This window comes from Pithys albifrons, chromosome 2 (assembly GCF_047495875.1).
Source record: "Pithys albifrons albifrons isolate INPA30051 chromosome 2, PitAlb_v1, whole genome shotgun sequence".
Lineage (NCBI taxonomy): Eukaryota > Metazoa > Chordata > Aves > Passeriformes > Thamnophilidae > Pithys > Pithys albifrons.
The window spans coordinates 84432592-84450210 of NC_092459.1; the positions used below are offsets into that span (position 1 = coordinate 84432592).

At 49.7% G+C, this 17619-nt stretch overlaps 1 protein-coding gene across 2 annotated transcripts; it reads left to right on the forward strand.

The window, feature by feature from the left end:
• The first annotated feature begins 698 nt into the window (after positions 1-698).
• ABCC10 (ATP binding cassette subfamily C member 10) lies at positions 699-17614 on the forward strand. Of its 2 annotated transcripts, none has more exons than XM_071576008.1 (22): positions 699-723; positions 1547-1743; positions 2680-4048; positions 5330-5557; positions 5768-5924; positions 6572-6711; positions 7172-7251; positions 7397-7568; positions 8550-8648; positions 8875-9064; positions 9440-9517; positions 9910-10101; positions 10528-10663; positions 11065-11260; positions 12010-12353; positions 12511-12680; positions 12979-13139; positions 13542-13795; positions 14102-14247; positions 14722-14819; positions 15003-15115; positions 17116-17614. In XM_071576008.1, the coding sequence occupies exons 2-22, from the start codon at positions 1583-1585 to the stop codon at positions 17249-17251; spliced, it is 4620 nt and encodes a 1539-aa protein (XP_071432109.1). In that variant the 5' UTR covers positions 699-723; positions 1547-1582; the 3' UTR covers positions 17252-17614. The 2 variants fall into 2 exon arrangements, with proteins under 2 accessions (XP_071432109.1, XP_071432102.1); XM_071576001.1 differs by lacking the exon at positions 699-723 and adding an exon at positions 801-1006.
• Positions 17615-17619: the final 5 nt, after the last annotated feature.

Sequence of the window (17619 nt, forward strand, 5' to 3'; positions counted from 1 at the left end):
CCACCGTTTCAGTCCTGAGGTTCATCTGCCACGGCCCAGCGAGCTTGGACAGTGACAGTGAAGTCCTCGGGACTGTCACAGCACCCGGTACTAACCGGGGCTGACCCTGCTGAGCATCCGAGATGTGATGGCAGGGAGGCATTGAACTGCCAGGAGACGGTCCCCACTGAGACTCGAACTCAGGACCTTGGGATTCAGAGTCCAGAGTGCTCTCCTTTACACCACGGGAACGCCCCTCCCGAGCAGAGAATGCTGTACCTGTAAAAGCACATTTATAGCTGTAAAAGCACTGCCTGGGCTATACCTGCTGTGGTGACATTGGGATACCACAGCAGTACATAAATACTCCTATGCTGGTCAACGCAGTGACACTGCAAGTCTGAAATGTGCATCTAATGTCTGTTGGTGTAAAAACCCAATATGATAGGAGAAGGAGTGGAGGGATAAGATCACCAGGAAGGCACTAAGGGAATTTTGTGAAAACCCACCTTTTTTATGACTGGGGACTGATTTTCAGTTTGGGGATTTTTTTAACCGGAAGACAGACGTCTGGACGAGCTGTGCCTGTTGGATTCCTTAGCTTCTCCTGCTCATCTCTGCCTGTTGCTGCTGACCGAGTCGCTGCCCGCCTGCCCCGCCCGATGCGGTGGTGGCTGCGGCGCGTCCTCCGGGCCCGCAGGGGGCGCGCAGGGCCGCGGGCGCGTCCCGCTGGGACGGCGCGAGGTAGGGCGGGCCGGGCGCGCGGGGGGCTGGCGGGAGCGGCGGGGGGCGCGCCCGCCCCGCCACGTGGTGGCCGCTCCGCCCGTGCCCGGCCCGGCCCGGGAAGGCACGGCTGGTATCCGGGCTTGTCCTGGGCCGGGGCTGCGCTGGGGGTCTGGCGCTGCGGGGCCGTGTGCGCCAGCCCTGGTGCTGCAGTGCCCCCCGCCTGTAGCGCTCAGACGGGCCCGGGCTGGACGTGGGATTTGCTGGGCGAGTAGAAATCACTGTAAAGCTGAGGTTTTCGCAGGTGTGCTGCAGTCCGCGGGGCGGCACACAAAGAGGGCCGGTTACTCAGGCCCATGCTCTTCAGGATGGACACCGGCAACCTCCTCTGCCATCCGCAGGGTCCTTAATGTTACACGCTGTGTTAAGGAATACCGTTGTGGGACGTGGTGTGCACAGGGAGATGAAATGGATAAATTATTGTTTAAGCACCTCAAAGCATTCTTCAAATCGATCAATAGAAAGGCACATATTTCCATATGCTAGTTTCAAAGGATAAACCTGCCATGGGAAAAATCAGCCTGAAAATAAGCAGAAAGCTTCAATTCACAGAGCATTGAGATCCCAGGGTGACTCAGTGGAATGAACAATGTAATTTATTTTAAATTGGAGCTTGATTGTTTTGTGAAATAGATTATATGATAGCAAGTACACAATGGCAGGGCTTGGACTATGACCCAGGAAGTTGCTTCCAGCTCTGTGTTAATTTCTCATCACAGTCCTTCTTGGACCGGGGCTGTAGTTCCTTCATTCTGTACCTCATGCTGTTTTTTCTTTACCCTAGGACCTCCTGTGTCTCACACTGAATTACCAGCAAAGGATGGAGAGCATCCTGGCTGGTTTGTGTGGGACCAGTCCAGAAGATCCACTCCCTGTGTGGGTTCATGGCAGCGTTGGCCATTGCTTTAACCAGCTGACATTAAATGTGATTCCTCATGTGATCCTTGCAGTGGTCAGTGCCTGCTTCCTTGGCACTCCAAGGTATGACAAGTGACTTCTCTAGCACTTTATTATGCGGGACTTGGGGTGGGGTGGAAAAGCTGGAAATTACATTTTTCTATAATGTGCTGAATATGTAATTACAGACAGGCACGATAGTATAATGCTGATATATTTGTTACCATCTGTCCTAGTACAGAACATGGTGTACAGAAAGGAATCAAAAAAGAATAGAGGGGTTAGTGAGCATAAAATCACAAAAAGTAATTAAAAATAATTTCAGTGAATGGGGTTTGGGAAAATTTGGAGTATTCTGAGAGAGGATATACATGTGACATGGTATAGAAGGAGTATATAAGGTAATAAGGGACACAGAGAAACCAAAAATTGCTTTGCTGTTTGCCCTTTTCTGAAATTAGTAAGCATGGCAATGTTCACTGATATGGAAAGGCCACAAATGATAATAACTCAAGTGGTAATGAAATATTTTGTTGGTCAACAGGTTATAGAGTTCCCCATACACAGCATCACTGAAACCAACAGTGATAAAGTAATGTTTGTAGACAAAAATATCGCATAGACAAGGAAATCAAGGATCAAAGATGTGACACAGAATTTGATCATCCAGAATTTGTATTGAAGAGGCTAAATAGAATTTTATTTTTGCTGTTAATCCTCAAGGGTTGGAGTCTGATTTGACCACAAAATATCACAGTTTGCGAAGAAATTTCCATAGAGAAATGCTATTCTTTGGTAGCATCTGGATCTGTAGTATTGATTGGAGACTGGGCTATATTGACCTAATGTAGTTGAACAATGCCTACAGTCAGAAAAAGTTACAAATCCAGGGAGGTGAATCCAGGAGGTTAGGGAAGCGTGAATGATTAAATGGGGGCAAAAAGGAAAGAAAGGATAGTACTGACTGAAAGGTGGTGGAATTTCAACTCTAATTTTTTTCACTGCTCTCTCTTCCTCAAGGTCTGACTCTCGTGTGCCTTGCAGGTCAGGCTGGGGATGCAGAATTGCTACCTCCTTTGTACTCGCTGGCCTATTCCTTGCTGATATCGTCCCAGTCACCATTTCCCAGCAGGAGCTGGGCCCTGTGTACCTGGAAGTGCTGGCCAATGGCACTGCTGCCTTGACATGGCTTGTGCACAGTCTTGCTCTTGTCATGCTGTGCAGATCCATTCACGGCTTTACCAGGGGCCCTGTGGCCCTGGCACTCCTTACCCTCTTACCCCTACCTTCCTTCATCATCACACTGGTGTGGTACTGCCAAAGTGGCACAGCTTGGTCCCCTGCCCACCCTGCTACCTCCTCCAGGTTTGCCATTCTCTGTCTGCAGCTGGCCTCTCTGCTTGCCTATGTGGTTGGCTACCTCTTCCCCACTGCTGGCAGACAAGACTTCCTCTCCATCAATAGCTCGTGCCAAGAAGACCAGCTTGTCTCAGAGCCAGGGATCCCAGCACCTGATGAGCTGGCAGTGGCAGAAGATGGTGAGAGCTGGCTCTCGCGCTTCTTTTACATTTGGATGAACCCTGTTATGAAGCGTGGCTATCAGGGGAAGCTGAACCAGCCACAGGATATCTGTATGCTTCCTCGCCAGCTCCAGACTGCCAGGGTCTGCGACCGGTTTTACTCTTGCTGGCAGAAGAAGGCAGCTCTGCACCAAGTAGAGGAGGAGGCAGTGTCTCTTACCAGCCCAATGGTTGCTGGAGGTGATGGGAGTAGTGATGCTCCGGACAGCTTGCACTGTGCCCAGGAGACTGTGCGACTCTTCTCAGTCCTTCATGCAGCCTTTGGGTTTCGTTTCTATTCGCTTGGACTTCTCCATCTGGCTGGCAAGCTGCTGAGTTTTTCAGGTCCTCTGCTTCTGAATTTGCTGGTGAATTTCATGGAGTCGCGGCAGGAGCCCCTGAGCCACGGGGTGCTCTATGCCCTTGGGCTCTTTGCTGGCTCCTTCCTGGCTGCTCTCTTTCGGAACCAGTTCAGCTACGAGATGAACAAGGTAGCACTGATGGTACGGGCTGCCATCATCTCTGCCATCTACCGCAAGGCTCTGCGTGTCAGCGGCGCCAGCCTCGCCCGCTTCACCGTAGGGGAAATTGTCAACTTCATGAGCACAGACACCAGTAGGTTGGTCAACTTCTGCCTCAGCTTCCATGAACTGTGGAGTCTGCCTTTCCAGTTTGCCATTACCCTCTATCTCCTCTACCAGCAAGTGGGGGTAGCCTTTCTGGGAGGTTTGGCCCTGGCACTGCTGCTTGTGCCCGTCAACAAGATCTTAGCTAACCGCATCATGATGAACAGCAAGGAGATGCTGAAACACAAGGACACACGGGTCAAGGTGAGGGGCAGCTGGTGGTTCTATGAGTTTGTTGCTGTATTTTTTCCCCATTTGTCTCAAAATGTTGGCTTTTTGGCCACTTGTCATGATCCTAAGCAAATAATTGAGTCACAGCTGTTGGGAAAAACGCGCACACACACACACACACACACACACACGCATGCACGCACGCACACATGCACACAGACTGTTCAGAGCTGTTTCAGGGTGATGCCATTTCACCATCCGTAAAAGTGAACCTCTGATAACCTTGCTCCTTGGGCTAATTCAGGTTCCCTTGCAAGTTTCTTTTCTGTGTGTGTAGTAGTTCAGGTAGGACTCCCAAGTGCTTCCTCTAGAAATGGTTCCATCCTGTTGCTCCAGCAGTGCCATGAATGGTAAAGTGGCTTGCAGTCTGGACAAAGGCAATGGTCACGGATGTAATTTTATATCACTCTGAGCTTGGCACTCTAAGTCATCTTTTCCACTGCTTTTTACATATTTGTATTGCCATGTCTCTCCTCAGCACATGTCAAGCATTTGATTCCCACCTTTTAGCATTGTATCTCTAATTTGAGGGGATACCAGTTTCACCTGAAATTTCTGTCATGCTTTGGAAGCATGAAACATAAGTCAACTCCATGTCAGAACTGTTCTGAGCTTTAAAAATATTTTCTTTTCACAACAGAAGGTGATAGAGTTGCATGTGATTATGCTGGACTTCAAATATTGTAAGACTGGCTTTCTGAGTGAACTCTTTCTTGGTAGTTTTCTTTCATGCTGGACACGAACATGTGTCAGCTTGCTCTGCACATGCTGACCTGAGAGCAGAAATGAGAGGACTGCATCCTACAGGGGCACCAGAGTTGCTGGAAATGAGCCAGCCAGGCTCTGGGTACAGACTAGCTGTATCAGGCAGCACCAGGCCTGAGAGTCAGGTGTTATTATCTCAAGGCTGTGTCAGGTCAACACAGGTAAATAGTATCCAGCTGGAGCTAGTAATTCCACACATCCTTTCACCTGCGTTGCACATCTTTCAATTGGAAAGTGGTGTAATATTTTGCCTTTTCCTGTGTTGAACACAGCACAGGTGGCTGAAGAAGCTGATGGAATGAGTGAGCACAAAGTTCCCAGTAGCTGCTACTTGAGTATATGTCTTTGTAAGCAATAAATGGTTCCTGGTATCTCAGCTTGACCCTTGGCAGGAAACAACTGCACACCTGGCCACAGTCCAGGTGCCTGGCTGGTGTTTGGGTGCGTAGGTTCATGTTTGCTTGATGTGCTTTTCCTCACTGTCTGCAGCTAATGACAGAATTCCTATGTGGCATTCGTGTGATCAAGTATTACACCTGGGAGAAGCATTTCAGCACCAGGATAAATGCCTGCCGAGCTAAAGAGCTGCAGAAGTTACGGGCCATGAATTACCTGGATGCTGTGTGCGTGTACCTGTGGGCAGCACTGCCTGTTGTTATCTCCATTGCCATCTTCATCACCTATGTTCAGTTGGGTCACCAGCTCACTGCCACAAAGGTGAGTAGGTAGCAGGGAGAGCTCCAAACTTCTCTTGTGAAGAGCACAGTGTACAGTGAGGCTGCAGTCCTGAGGCATCTTCTCTGGGAGATAAACTGAGCTTGTGTATCCCCATGGTTCTGCAGGCTCTCACTGGTGAAGCTGTAGGGAGGATGCTATAGACAAGGGCGGTACTCGTTCCAACTCATGGCTGTTTGCTTACCCATACAGGTGTTCACAGCATTGGCCCTTGTTGGGATGCTTATTCTACCTCTCAACAGCTTCCCATGGGTGTTGAATGGGATCTTGGAAGCCAAAGTTTCTCTGGATCGAATCCAGCATTTCCTTGAACTTATGGACCAGGACCTGGAAGCTTATTATGCCATAGGTAATAGTGAAGGAAGCTGCCAGGCTTGGGACCCTGCACAGCAGACATTCAGAGCAGAGAGCTGAGGTGTGAGGCCCAGGGGCAGTACTGGAAGGCAGCTGGCTGTCCCCCTGTAATTCAAAATATTGTCAGAGGCAGAGTGAATACACTTCATTTCTGTGGAAAACAGAAGAGAAGGCTATAGCATTCCACTTTACCAACAACAAGCCACTGCTTGTTCCCACAGAGCCCTGCCATTAGTATCCCAGTAGAAGAAGCTGCTCTGTCCTCTGACCAAAGCTATTCTGACATTGAAGCCTGGCAGAAAGTCTTGAGTGGCTGCCCCTCTCCTGAGCCATCTTAGCTCTCTTACCTTCCTTTGTTGCCTTTTGCCAGCTTCTTGACATTCTTTTACCTTCAGCAATAATAAAACCAGGTTAAATCCTTACAGTGTCTCCCTCACAGCCATGTGTGTCTGGGGGAAGCTGGAGACAGACAGGTTAGAGGAAGGGAGACAAAAGTGTAAGGGCAAGTCAATAGGCAAGGGTCTCATTCTGTGGTTGGGTCAGGGGCGACATCATGGCAGTGCAGTGTCCATGGTCTCATGCTTTTGGGAACAAAGCTGATACTATTTGTGAAGCCAGGTGCCTTCTGCTTTTCACTTGCAGATAGCCCTTCAGATACTGCTACTGCCGTGGAGATGCGATGTGCAGCCTTCTCGTGGGTGCCAGTTGAGGAGGAAAGCGCCAGGCAGCCCTTACCCACAGGCACTCTGCAGCTGCACGTTGAGAACCTGTCACTGAGAAAGGTGAGCAAGGACACGGGAGATAACACAGAATGATAGTAAAGAAGCCAAATAATGGAGCAGAGATGGCATATTTGCATGTTTTCCTCATCTTAGGAGCCATGCATCAAAATCTCTTGGTCAAGGGGCTCGGGACATATCACATCTCAGAGCTGAAGGGTGCTAGAGGGCACCCAGGCATAGCTTACAAACAGGAGATAAACTAGTTCCCTTTCCTTCTGCTATTGTTGCAGAAGAGGACTGGACAGGGAACAGAGCAGGGCTCTAGAGTTAAGACTGCTTGCAAATTTGTATCCTGTCAGATCAGGAGTCTGGTTTACCCAGCTGTACCCAGCTCCACTGCTGAACCTGTGAGATAGTCCTAGCAGTCAGCTTCCTTACAAGCCACATGTGGCTCAGGAAATATGGACATGCTAACCTTGTAATAGCACATCAGGTTGCTTCTTTTCATTTCCCTTTGCAGGGGATGCTCCTGGGGGTTGTTGGGAAGGTCGGTTCTGGCAAAAGCTCTCTGCTTGCAGCCATCGCTGGAGAGCTTTTTAAGTGAGTAACCTAGAGACTTCTCCCTGCCTGGTCCTTTCGTGCCACAGCAGGGGACTGTCCAATGCTATCCCTATTTGTAGAACCTTTTAATCTGCCAATGGCTTTCCTTTGTTGCCCTTTTCACCCATTTCCGGTGTGCTTGCAGACAAGGTGGGCGAGTGTATGTTTGTGACCTGGAGCAAGGATTTGGTCTGGCCACACAGGAGCCTTGGATACAGTTTACCACTGTGCGGGAAAATATCCTTTTTGGGCGGGAATATGATGCCAGGCTGTATGAGGAGGTGGTGGAGGCCTGTGCCCTCTCCGAGGACCTGAATGTGAGTGGCTAAACTGTCAACCTGCCTGGGCCTTCTTGGCCAGCTTTTGCATCCAAACTGAGCTTCAATGGGAGCAGTTCTTTCTTTCAGGGTATAGACTGCTTTTCCAATGTCCCAATCACACAGTGTTACTCTGATTACCAATCCTAGACTATTCCTGGCATCCTCATACTTTTTCAAGGTTTGAAGTCACTCTGGTAGCACTTTGGATGGCTGCTTCTTCTGCTGAGCCAAAAGCACTTGATCCTGAGGAAATTTGTTCTTGCAGAGCTGATGGCTGTTGGGTTTTTGAGGCATAATCTATGAGCAGCTTTTTTTGGATCAGAAACAACTTCCTTGAGATCTGGAAGGGATAAGTCTGTGCTACTCCTGTCAGTAATACACATATCCTATATTGGAGGCTTATATCTATATTAGCCAGTAAACTTGGCTGTATATATGGTAGGAAGTTAACCTTCTCCTAGTTCATAAGCCAATGTCTGATTTTCTGAAATTCCAAGCACTAGCAACTCCATTTGGCTTTGTCAGGAGTTATGAATACTTTGTAAAGGCAAGATTTTTATTTGAGATGTAGTAGAATATGCCTATGCTACCAAATTAAGAGGCAACTGTTTCCAGCCACTGAAACTCTGTAGTTTTTACTGCTAAACTGTTTGGAAGGACCCTGGCATGATTTTGATGCAGGCAACAGCTCTTGCTGTCCCAGGAAATTACCATGTGGATTATGTTGGACCAGAAGTTGCTCTCAATGGGTAGTTCAGATGTGACCTCCCTATTCTGGAGTGTAAGAGATTTTGATTGCATAAATGCTAAGCTTGCCAGTTTGTAGAACCAGTGTGTAGTCTCTTGCATTATTTAATTGTTGATAAGGTGTTACCCTTAAAAATTACTGCCAGAGGCTGGAGAGGGACCCCTGAGTCCTGGTTTTGGGTTCCCAGCAGTTTCCTGTCCTTTCTAAATGGATTTTCTTGAATGTTTCAGATTTTACCAGCAGGTGACCAGACAGAGGTGGGTGAAAATGGTGTGACACTCAGTGGGGGACAGAAGGCTCGAATAGCCCTTGCCAGAGCCGTTTACCAGGTAAATAACAAAAGAGTTACTGTGTGGCAGATCCTACTCAGTGCCAAGTCAGATGTAGAGTCTGGAAGCACCAACTTTACAGTGAGCTCTGGCAGCATGTCTTAAAGCACATCATGCTAGCCTAAAGGTGCTGGCAGCGTGCCACAGGGAGGCATTTGCACTTTACAGCACTGCCTGCTCCAGCAGGGCCAGGAACTGTATCCTTGTTTTTTTGTCTCCCTCTCAGGAGAAAGAGCTTTACCTCCTTGATGATCCCCTGGCTGCTGTTGATGCAGATGTAGCCAACCATCTTATGCAGAAATGCATTCTTGGAGTTCTCAAACACAAGACCAGGATCCTTTGCACCCACAGGACGGAGTTTTTAGAGAAGGCCGATGCCTTGTTGTTGATAGACAATGGCAGGATGGTTAAGACAGGTACACTGTCTTCTCAGGCATTCATTTGTACTGGTGTTTTGGAATGGCTGGAGCAGAGGTGGACATGTGGGATTAGGATGAACTAGTGGTGCACTCAGTGATAAAAGAACTTGAGGACACTGCATGTGGGCAAAGATGGAGTGGAAGAGAACATGCAGTTGCACAGATAAAACAGGACAGCCCTAGATGTGGGGAGCTGATAAGGCAGAAGGCCATAACAGGTTGAATGGAGCAGGACCTTCAAGGGTACAGTTGCTGCATAATGTAGAGAATGTTATGAGAGAATGCAACTGGGTAATTTCAGAGCAAGAGGCAGTGAGTAGCTAACACCTATTCCTCACAGGTGCTAAAGCCTTTGCATGTCTGTCTTTGCAGGCACACCAGCTGATATCCTGCCACTTGTTGAAGCCTTCCCCAAGTTCAAGGATATGGACAAGAGGCAGAAGGATAAAGGTCTGTTCCTGGCGAGCTTGAGGGTGACTGGGGCACCACAGCTCAGATGACCATCCAGACAGAACCTGTATCTGATGGCTGCTGGCCTTAGGGTACAGCTCCCATCACCTTGCTCTGCTGTGGCAATGCTGATCTGTGGGTGGTGTGTACACAGAGGGAGAGAAGGCCCACATATCATTGGGTATTGATCTGGAGCTGTATTTGAACCTGTTGTTCCACCTGTAGTCCAGCTTTGGATGAAGAATTGCTGGGATTAGTGTACCTGTCTTAAAAGAGAACGGAGGGAAGAAAAGCCTCTTTTATAGCCTAGACTTGCCCTGTTCACAGCAAGGAGCTGTTGCAGGAAGAACTTAATATCACACTGATCTTTGCTTTTGCCTCTTTTCCCACAGCTCCTGATGAACAGGGACAAGAAGAGCCCACGGAGACAGAGAAAGAAGAATTAACCCAAAACAATAATCTCATGTACAAGGAGGAAGAAAAGAAAGAAGGGGCAGTGGCTTTTCAGGTGTACAAGGCTTATTGGCTGGCAGTGGGCACGTGGTTGGCATTATTGATCCTCTTCTCACTGCTCCTGATGCAAGGTGAGGTGAGGGAGTGGCCCAGCAGCACATTTGTTGACATTCCTGTCCTCTTGCCTCATTCTCTGGATGCATGGAGTCCAAGGAAGGAAAGGGCCTGGGAATTTAATCACTCTCCCTGTAGCAGGAAGACCCCTTTTCTCTTCTCCAAATTAAAGTAGCTCAAGGGGCTACATTAGTAAGGAGGGGGCACATGTGGGAACAGGATCTGGTGTCTTACTGCTGCAGTTGCATTATCACACCTCTAGCAGTGCTCTGTCACTGCTGCAGCTTAAGGCTGTTCCCTTGTTCCTGCTCTCCTACTAACAGTGGGAAGAGTAGATTGGGCAATCCAAAAATTGTCCAGCAGCTTCTCCTCCAGCTTTTCTGCTTCATATTTGCTGAATTAAAAGTTGAATTCCTTTTTATGTAGTCTGTTTTTCTCTGTAGCATCCAGAAATATCTCAGATTGGTGGCTGTCATACTGGATCTCCAGCATATCCCAGACAGCAAATACCTCTGTGATGGTCTGCTCAGCTTCCCCGCCTTCCCCAGAGCTACTTCTCTTCTCTGCTGCTGGGCTTGTGTAAGTGAATCTGCTCTGGAGGTGCCAAAGGAAGCTGGAAACACATCCATCTTGCCCTTAAGTGCATTCCCTGTGAAGATCCTTGTTGAGAGCAGGGATAGATAAGCTGAGCACCTCGCTGCTGGGGACACTGTGGAATGATGTGTCTCTTTGACAAAGAGAATCAAAATCTCTGACCTGATTAGGTGCTCAAAGGGCTTCTGCCAGGAGCTGATGGAAGACCCCTAGCTGCGTAGTAATCAGAGTGTTTGTCCCAACATACCAAAGGGGTATCACAGGAATATCAGCTTAAAGTATCCTAGTTTCCCTTTGAGTATGCTTCTGGGTTCTCCTGCCCTGTCTGTGAGTTTACTGTCAAGGAACCTTGGTAGATTCATAATCTTTCTCCTGCTTTATTCCAGCTCCCCCATTCAAGCTCTGGACACCACTCCAGTCCCTTCCAATGGTTCAGTGGATGTGAATTTCTACCTGATAGTTTATGGGAGCATTGCAGGGGCCAACTCCCTCTTCACAATTCTTCGTGCATTCCTCTTTGCTTATGGCACTCTCCGTGCTGCCACTGTCATTCACAACCGACTGCTCCAGAGGGCTCTAAAGGTAATGGGCAGAAACTCCAGGGCAGGCGAGGCTCCTGCAAGCTGACATTCTTCACATATCTGGGAGTAAGGGTGTGGGAGGTAGATGAGGGTTTCTGCTTGTATTGGCTGGTAAGACTATATCCAAAAAGGGCTGCACCACAGCTAGCACAAGCAGCTAGTGAGGTGTGGTTCAAAATGTGCCCTGTTCACTCCATGGAGAGGTGTTCTATGACTGTCACCTGCATCTGTTCACTCATTAGCCAAGATAAGGACCAATTGAGTCAAAGTAGCTTTTGGGGGATCATGAGCTCAGGTTCAGATGAGATTGGAAGGAGCTATTAAGCAAGATTTAGGGCTGATGCTGGCATATACCAGTTAACTTTCTTTATGTTTTGGGCTTCCTTGGGTCCTCAGGCTAGACTTAGGATTCAATTACTGGAAGTTTGGATAAGAGGCTAGAATTGCCTCACTTGCTGCTGGTGGGCCAGTACGGCATCTGAGTGACTGCTAGCTCGGTAGCTGTCTGCCATTTGCTTCAGAAGAGCTGTACCTTTTACCATGCAAACAGCGTGAGTTGTTTGGCTGCCAGTGGGTGCTGGCTTTGGAGGTTAAGGTTTCTTCTCCAGCTGAGGAAAGGAGGTGGGTTGTGGTGGCCACCCCTCTGTGGTCTTATCTGCTTCCCTTGGTGTTGCTGTTCTGCACACTGTTCTGTGGCTGGATCTCACTGCAGCTGACTGGCTCGCTCTTTCTGGTTCCCTTTATTGTCAGGGCACAGTCACCTTCTTTGACACCACACCAACAGGCCGGATCCTGAACCGCTTCTCCTCAGACCTGTACTGCGTGGATAGCAGCCTGCCGTTTATCCTCAACATCTTCCTGGCCAACATATACCAGCTCTTGGGCATGCTAGTAATAATCACTTATGGCCTCCCTTGGATTGGCCTGGTCTTACTCCCTCTGACTGTACTCTACTTCTCCCTTCAACACTATTACCGACGCACGTCCCGGGAGCTCAAGCGCCTTTACAGCATCACCCTGTCTCCCATTTACACTCACTTCTCAGAGACCCTCTCAGGACTGAGCAGCATCAGAGCCATGCGGGCAACACAGAGGTGAGTGGAAAGTACAAGTGCCCAAGAGACAGAGCTTTGGCTTTATAGCCATGGCCTTCCTGATGTGGGGCTGGTTATGGCATGGCTGGATTGCCCTTGGTCTGGGACAACAGGAATGGAGATTGAGCAGAGCAAACCTCTGGTTTGTGCCTGACAGGTTTGAGTTGGAGAATCAGCTGCGCCTGGAGCAGAACCAGCGCTGCCTCTTCGCCAGCAACACAGCAATGGAGTGGCTGGACATCCGCTTGCAGATGATTGGCGTTGCTGTGGTTACTGCTATTGCAGGAATTGCCATCATCCAGCACCAGAAGCAACTGGGAAATCCAGGTAGACTTCCAGGGATTGATCTATGTCCACTCCTTGGCTGTAGCTTAGGGGTTCCTCCCCTCCTAGCCCAGAGCTGTACATTTTCCTACACTGGGGTAAGATCCAGAGCTCCTGCTCCCTGTTCCTCTGCAAGTCACCCACAGTATGATGCTTCAGGTCCTGTCCCTGCTCCTGTGTATCCCCATCCTCAAGTGAGATCCTAGACTCCAGATCCTTTCTTTGCACTTTTTGTCCAGCCACCAAGATTACAGCTCCTTTCCTGCTGGTAACATTCTTGCTTATGCTTTTGTCCTCACAGGACTTGTGGGCCTGGCACTCTCATATGCCCTGTCTGTCACAAACCTGCTTTCAATCCTCATTTCCAGCTTCACTCACACAGAGATCATGATGGTGAGTGTGGAGCGGACAGAGGAATATACCACAGACATCCCCATGGAGCCCCAGGATAAACTGGTCCAGGTAAAAGCTCAAATGGGTTCTCAGGGACTGGCCCATCTTCTGGCTCTGTTCCCTGCACTTTCCTTCTGTGGAGATCACAGGGTTCCAGTGAATGAGCAGAGGGTCCCTGTCCACAGAAACCACTGTGATCGCTTAGCTTTTACCAGTACATCCCTTGGGGAGGATGAATCTCTGGCAGGAGTTGGTGAAAGCTGGAATGATGGGACGGAGTAGAGGGGAAGAACAGGTGCTAGATAAAAGCTGTGAGAGAAAAGAAGCCTAGGAGCAGTCTGGAGTTGGAACTGGGCTGTCTGTTGGTTCTGCCATCTGAAGGGAGGGAGGGGGCTTGGTCTGTGGGAAGGTGAGGCAGAAGATGACAGTCAATCACTATCATACCCTTTCTCACCTGGATATTCCTCTTAGGTTGCTGCTGACTGGCCAAGCCAAGGGCTTGTGGAGTTCCAGGATGTGGTCCTGGCCTACAGAGAAGGCTTGCCTAATGCACTTGATGGTGTGACCTTCACTGTTTACCCTGGAGAGAAGCTGGGGATTGTGGGTCGCACAGGATCTGGAAAATCCACCCTTTTCTTGGCCCTTTTCCGTATGGTGGAGCTGAAATCAGGCCAGATTCTCCTGGATGGTGTTGACAGCCGGCTGGTGGGGTTGGAGGAGCTGAGGTATGGAGGGCTGAGCAGAGTGAAGGGGAGCTGATGGGGCACAGAGGCTGAGAGCTGTCAGTGGTTGGCTGCCAAAGTGAAGAGTGAGGAGTAAAGGACTCACTTTGTGGCAGCCTCTTGTCTGACTGTGGCAGCTTCTTGTGAGTTTCTCTATTGTTTCTGAACAGCTGTGCTAAGGAAACCAGGCTGAATATGTGACCCATGTCTCTGTGCCTCTAAGAATTTTAAGTCACCCCATGAAAAAAATAGGCCTTTGCTTTTCTGCAGAACCCATCCTATGAGCCCTCAGCTTATGTTTGCTTGCAGATCTAGGCTGGCCATCATCCCCCAGGATCCATTTTTGTTCAGTGGCTCAATCCGAGAGAACCTGGACCCCCAGGGAAAGCGGACAGATGCTGAGCTCCACGAAGTGCTAGAGCAGTGCCATCTGCAGGATGCTGTTACTCAGATGGGTGAGTCGGAACCCAGAGAGAAGCAGATGGTGAGCACTAGTACTGGGAGAGGAAAGGAGAGAAGGGCTCAGCGCACTCAGGGAGCTGAGGAAAAGGGCCAGGTGGATGCAATCAGCAATGGGTTAGGAAAGGTCACCCCAGGACCAGCATGGAAATAGCTCAATGGGACCCAGTGGCATTCCCTGAGATTTAGTGGCAAGGGACTGGCAGGTGATGAATTGGGTGGTAAGATCGTGCTGATGAAACCAGGCTTCAGTGAATGTTAGAGCAGTGCCTGAAAAGTAAGCCAGGCCTTAGTTCTGGGGGAGCATGGCATCTCCATGCCAAATGTTGCTCCTGTTCCCAAGGCCTGGGCCTGAGCAGAATTGGGATTTTGTGTTCTACGGGGAAAACCTTGGACTGGGGGAGCTGTTTGAGGCCCTGTGCACCCCCACCCTGTGCACATGGGGTGACTGCTGTTCTAAATGCCTGCAGGTGGACTAGACAGCGAGGTGGGAGAGCGGGGAAAAAGTCTGTCTCTGGGACAGAGGCAGTTGATGTGTCTGGCAAGAGCCCTCCTGACACAGGCCAAGGTGAGTGTCTTGCCTCCTTCGGAGCAAGGGGAAGGGTGAGCTGTGCTTGACTGTCTGGGAAGAGCAGAGGAGAGTGCTGTGAAGTTGGAGGTGTGATGGGAGCATCCTGTGCTAACTTCTCAGGCTGTCTCTAGGTCTTCGCTGTGGTGCTTGGCAGCTCCCTTCACTCTCTGTCCCTGGCAGGTGCTGTGCATTGATGAGGCCACAGCCAGTGTGGATCAGAAGACAGACCAGCTGCTGCAGCAGACCATCCGCCAGCGCTTCGCTGACAAAACTGTTTTGACGATTGCACACAGGTATGGAGGAAGCAGCACTCTGTGCCTGAATTCATCCTACCACTCATGGGTAGAGGTGGCTGCACATGCCGTGCCTGAGCCTTGAACTGAGCAGGGAGGTCTCTGTGATAAGGTTTTTGAAATGCAGAAGCTGGACCTTGCCTATTGCTTTTTCTACTGGGTGCTGGGAATGATTGGATGTGAGAGCATACCCAGAAATCAGTGTCAGCAAAGAGCAAAATGCTGCATTGTATCACAAATTGCTCTTCCTGAGCATTGCCTACTGGGCTTAGTGGAGTGGGTGAGTTAGGCCTTGTGGTTCTGCCAGATTAGGGCGAGGAGTAATGGAGAACTATGTATCCTATGGAAAAGAGCTGTGTGGGGACTGGGGAGGAGCAGGTAGGTGTCTCCGGCTCAGTAGAGGGCACTGCAGGACAGGCGGCAGCCAAAGGCTGCAGCCAGCTTCTGGATAGTTGTTTTCCAAAATCCTGAGTTTTGGTCTCAGCCTGCACCTGATGCCAGTAAGATAGGCACTGCCCAGGCAGCACAGGGCAACAGTGATCATCCCACATCTGAGAGTTTTAGTGTAAGAGTAGGGTCAGTAGATGATTGCAGCTGGAGGGAGGAGGGCAAAACATGAATACTGCAGAGAAGGGATGGATCAGCATTAGGTGGTTTTCTGCTCTTACTTTTGCCAAGTGGAGAATTTGGAGGAGAGTTATGCAATTATATGGAGGGATTTTTCAAAGCAGAGGTTACCACAAAAATAAAAACCAAATGAGCAGGTGGTAGGGGCTGGTGTCCTGCTGCACAGAAGTGGGAGTGATGGATGACAGGCAGGGTGGGCTGGGCCTGGCAAGTGAATCAAATGGGTCTTGTTAAATACATCACGTAGGAGGAAAGCAGGAGGGGTGTGAAGGGAATGCGGTCCCTACACCAGAGATATGATACATAAATAGAAGTGCAAGGGCACTGTGGGCTGAGGTGTGTGTTTGGGTTGGGTGTGGGAAGGCCACCTCTAATGAAGGAGTAATTAGAGAGGAGAACCAGCAGAGGAAGGAGTGGCAGAAAGCATGGCAGCAAGACTGAGTTGAAGATGGCTCCAGCCCCTTTCCCTGGGATGAAGGGCAATAAGGGAGAGCAGTAAGGAGAGAGAGGTCATGTTGGGGTTGTTTTGTACCCCTGGGTCTTCCATGCCGTTCAGCTCTGGGTGAACTATTAATTGGATGGGGGAAATCTAGGGTAGGAAGTGACTCTCTACTTGTCATTTAGCCTTCCGAGTCACTTCCAGTGCTTCAGTCTGCACTCTCTAGGGGTTGAAAGTGTAATCAGAGTCCCAAACTCCATAAAGCCTTTTACCAGCTCAAATCCTGTGCAGTGTCTTCCTTGTGACTTGCAGCTTTGTAGGGCTGAAGTTTCACACTGAACAATGCATGACTGTGCAAAGGCATTCCTCCTGCCTTGTCTTCCCTGCCCAAGGCCAGAGGTTGCTGCCTTGCTAACACTCTGGGCAGAACTGGGCACATATGTGCGCAGTGGGTCCTGTAGTTGGCAGTCTGGCACTGGTGGTGGTGGCATAAGCAAAGATGCCACACTACTGGGGATTAACAGCTGATGTACAAATCTTTCTGCTGCTCTCAGGAGCTAGTAGGGGAGGACATGTAGGGGCAAACGGAAGCAACTCACTGACTCCTGTGGTATTAGAGACATTTTGTGCAACCCCAGAATCAGGTATGACCTGAGCTCTCCCCCCACAGAACTCTCTGTGTTCCTGGTGCCCTGCCTTGCCCTGCCCAACAACGGGAAGGCATCACTGTGGTCTCCGAAGAGGTGATGCACTTCAGCAGTGTGCAGAGGCTCTCTGGGGAGCTGAACTGCACTGTGACCTTGAGTGCAGAGGGAGATCCTCCACAGATCCTAATGCTGGGCATGTTTTGGGCCACCCTTAACAGCAGGGGAAGCAGTGTCCCAAGTTTCTCCTCAGATCCACCAATGTGTCTCCTCACATTTGTTATCCACAGGCTGAACACTATCTTGGACTCAGACCGCGTGCTGGTGATGCAAGCTGGCAGAGTGGCAGAGCTGGATTCACCCACCCACCTAAGCCAGAAAGACGGCTCCTTGTTCCAGCACCTCCTGCACAGCAGGCAGCAATGACCTCCCTCCTGGGCTGAGCCCAAGCAGCCCTCCCAGGCTTTTCTTTCACCTCAACCACCAGCCCTGTCCCTGGAGGACCAGGAGCCGCTGAGGTGAAGGAAGGGCTTATTCCTACCTGCAGACAGCAATGTGTGTCCTCAGGAACAGGAGCATGGACTGTGGCCTTTCCCTTAACAGGGAAGATACAATCTGGTGTTTAGAGTAATGCAAGCCTGGCGGATGAAAGGGCTCCCCTCTAAGGCTCCCCTTGGAGATTACAGAGGGATTTTCGACTCACTGAAGAATCAGTAACTCCTCATTTGAGACTTAGTCTCACATATGCAATATAAAATAAAGTGGAAACATCCTTGCAAAGTTGTGTTATTCAG

Excerpts from the sequence above, each read along its gene's own strand:
- ABCC10 (XM_071576008.1), top strand. The coding sequence starts at position 1,583 with ATGGAGAGCATCCTGGCTGGTTTGTGTGGGACCAGTCCAGAAGATCCA. Across the intron at positions 5,925-6,571 it reads GGAAGCTTATTATGCCATAG|ATAGCCCTTCAGATACTGCT; the intron begins GTAATAGTGAAG and ends TTTCACTTGCAG. Across the intron at positions 13,140-13,541 it reads CCCAGGATAAACTGGTCCAG|GTTGCTGCTGACTGGCCAAG; the intron begins GTAAAAGCTCAA and ends TATTCCTCTTAG.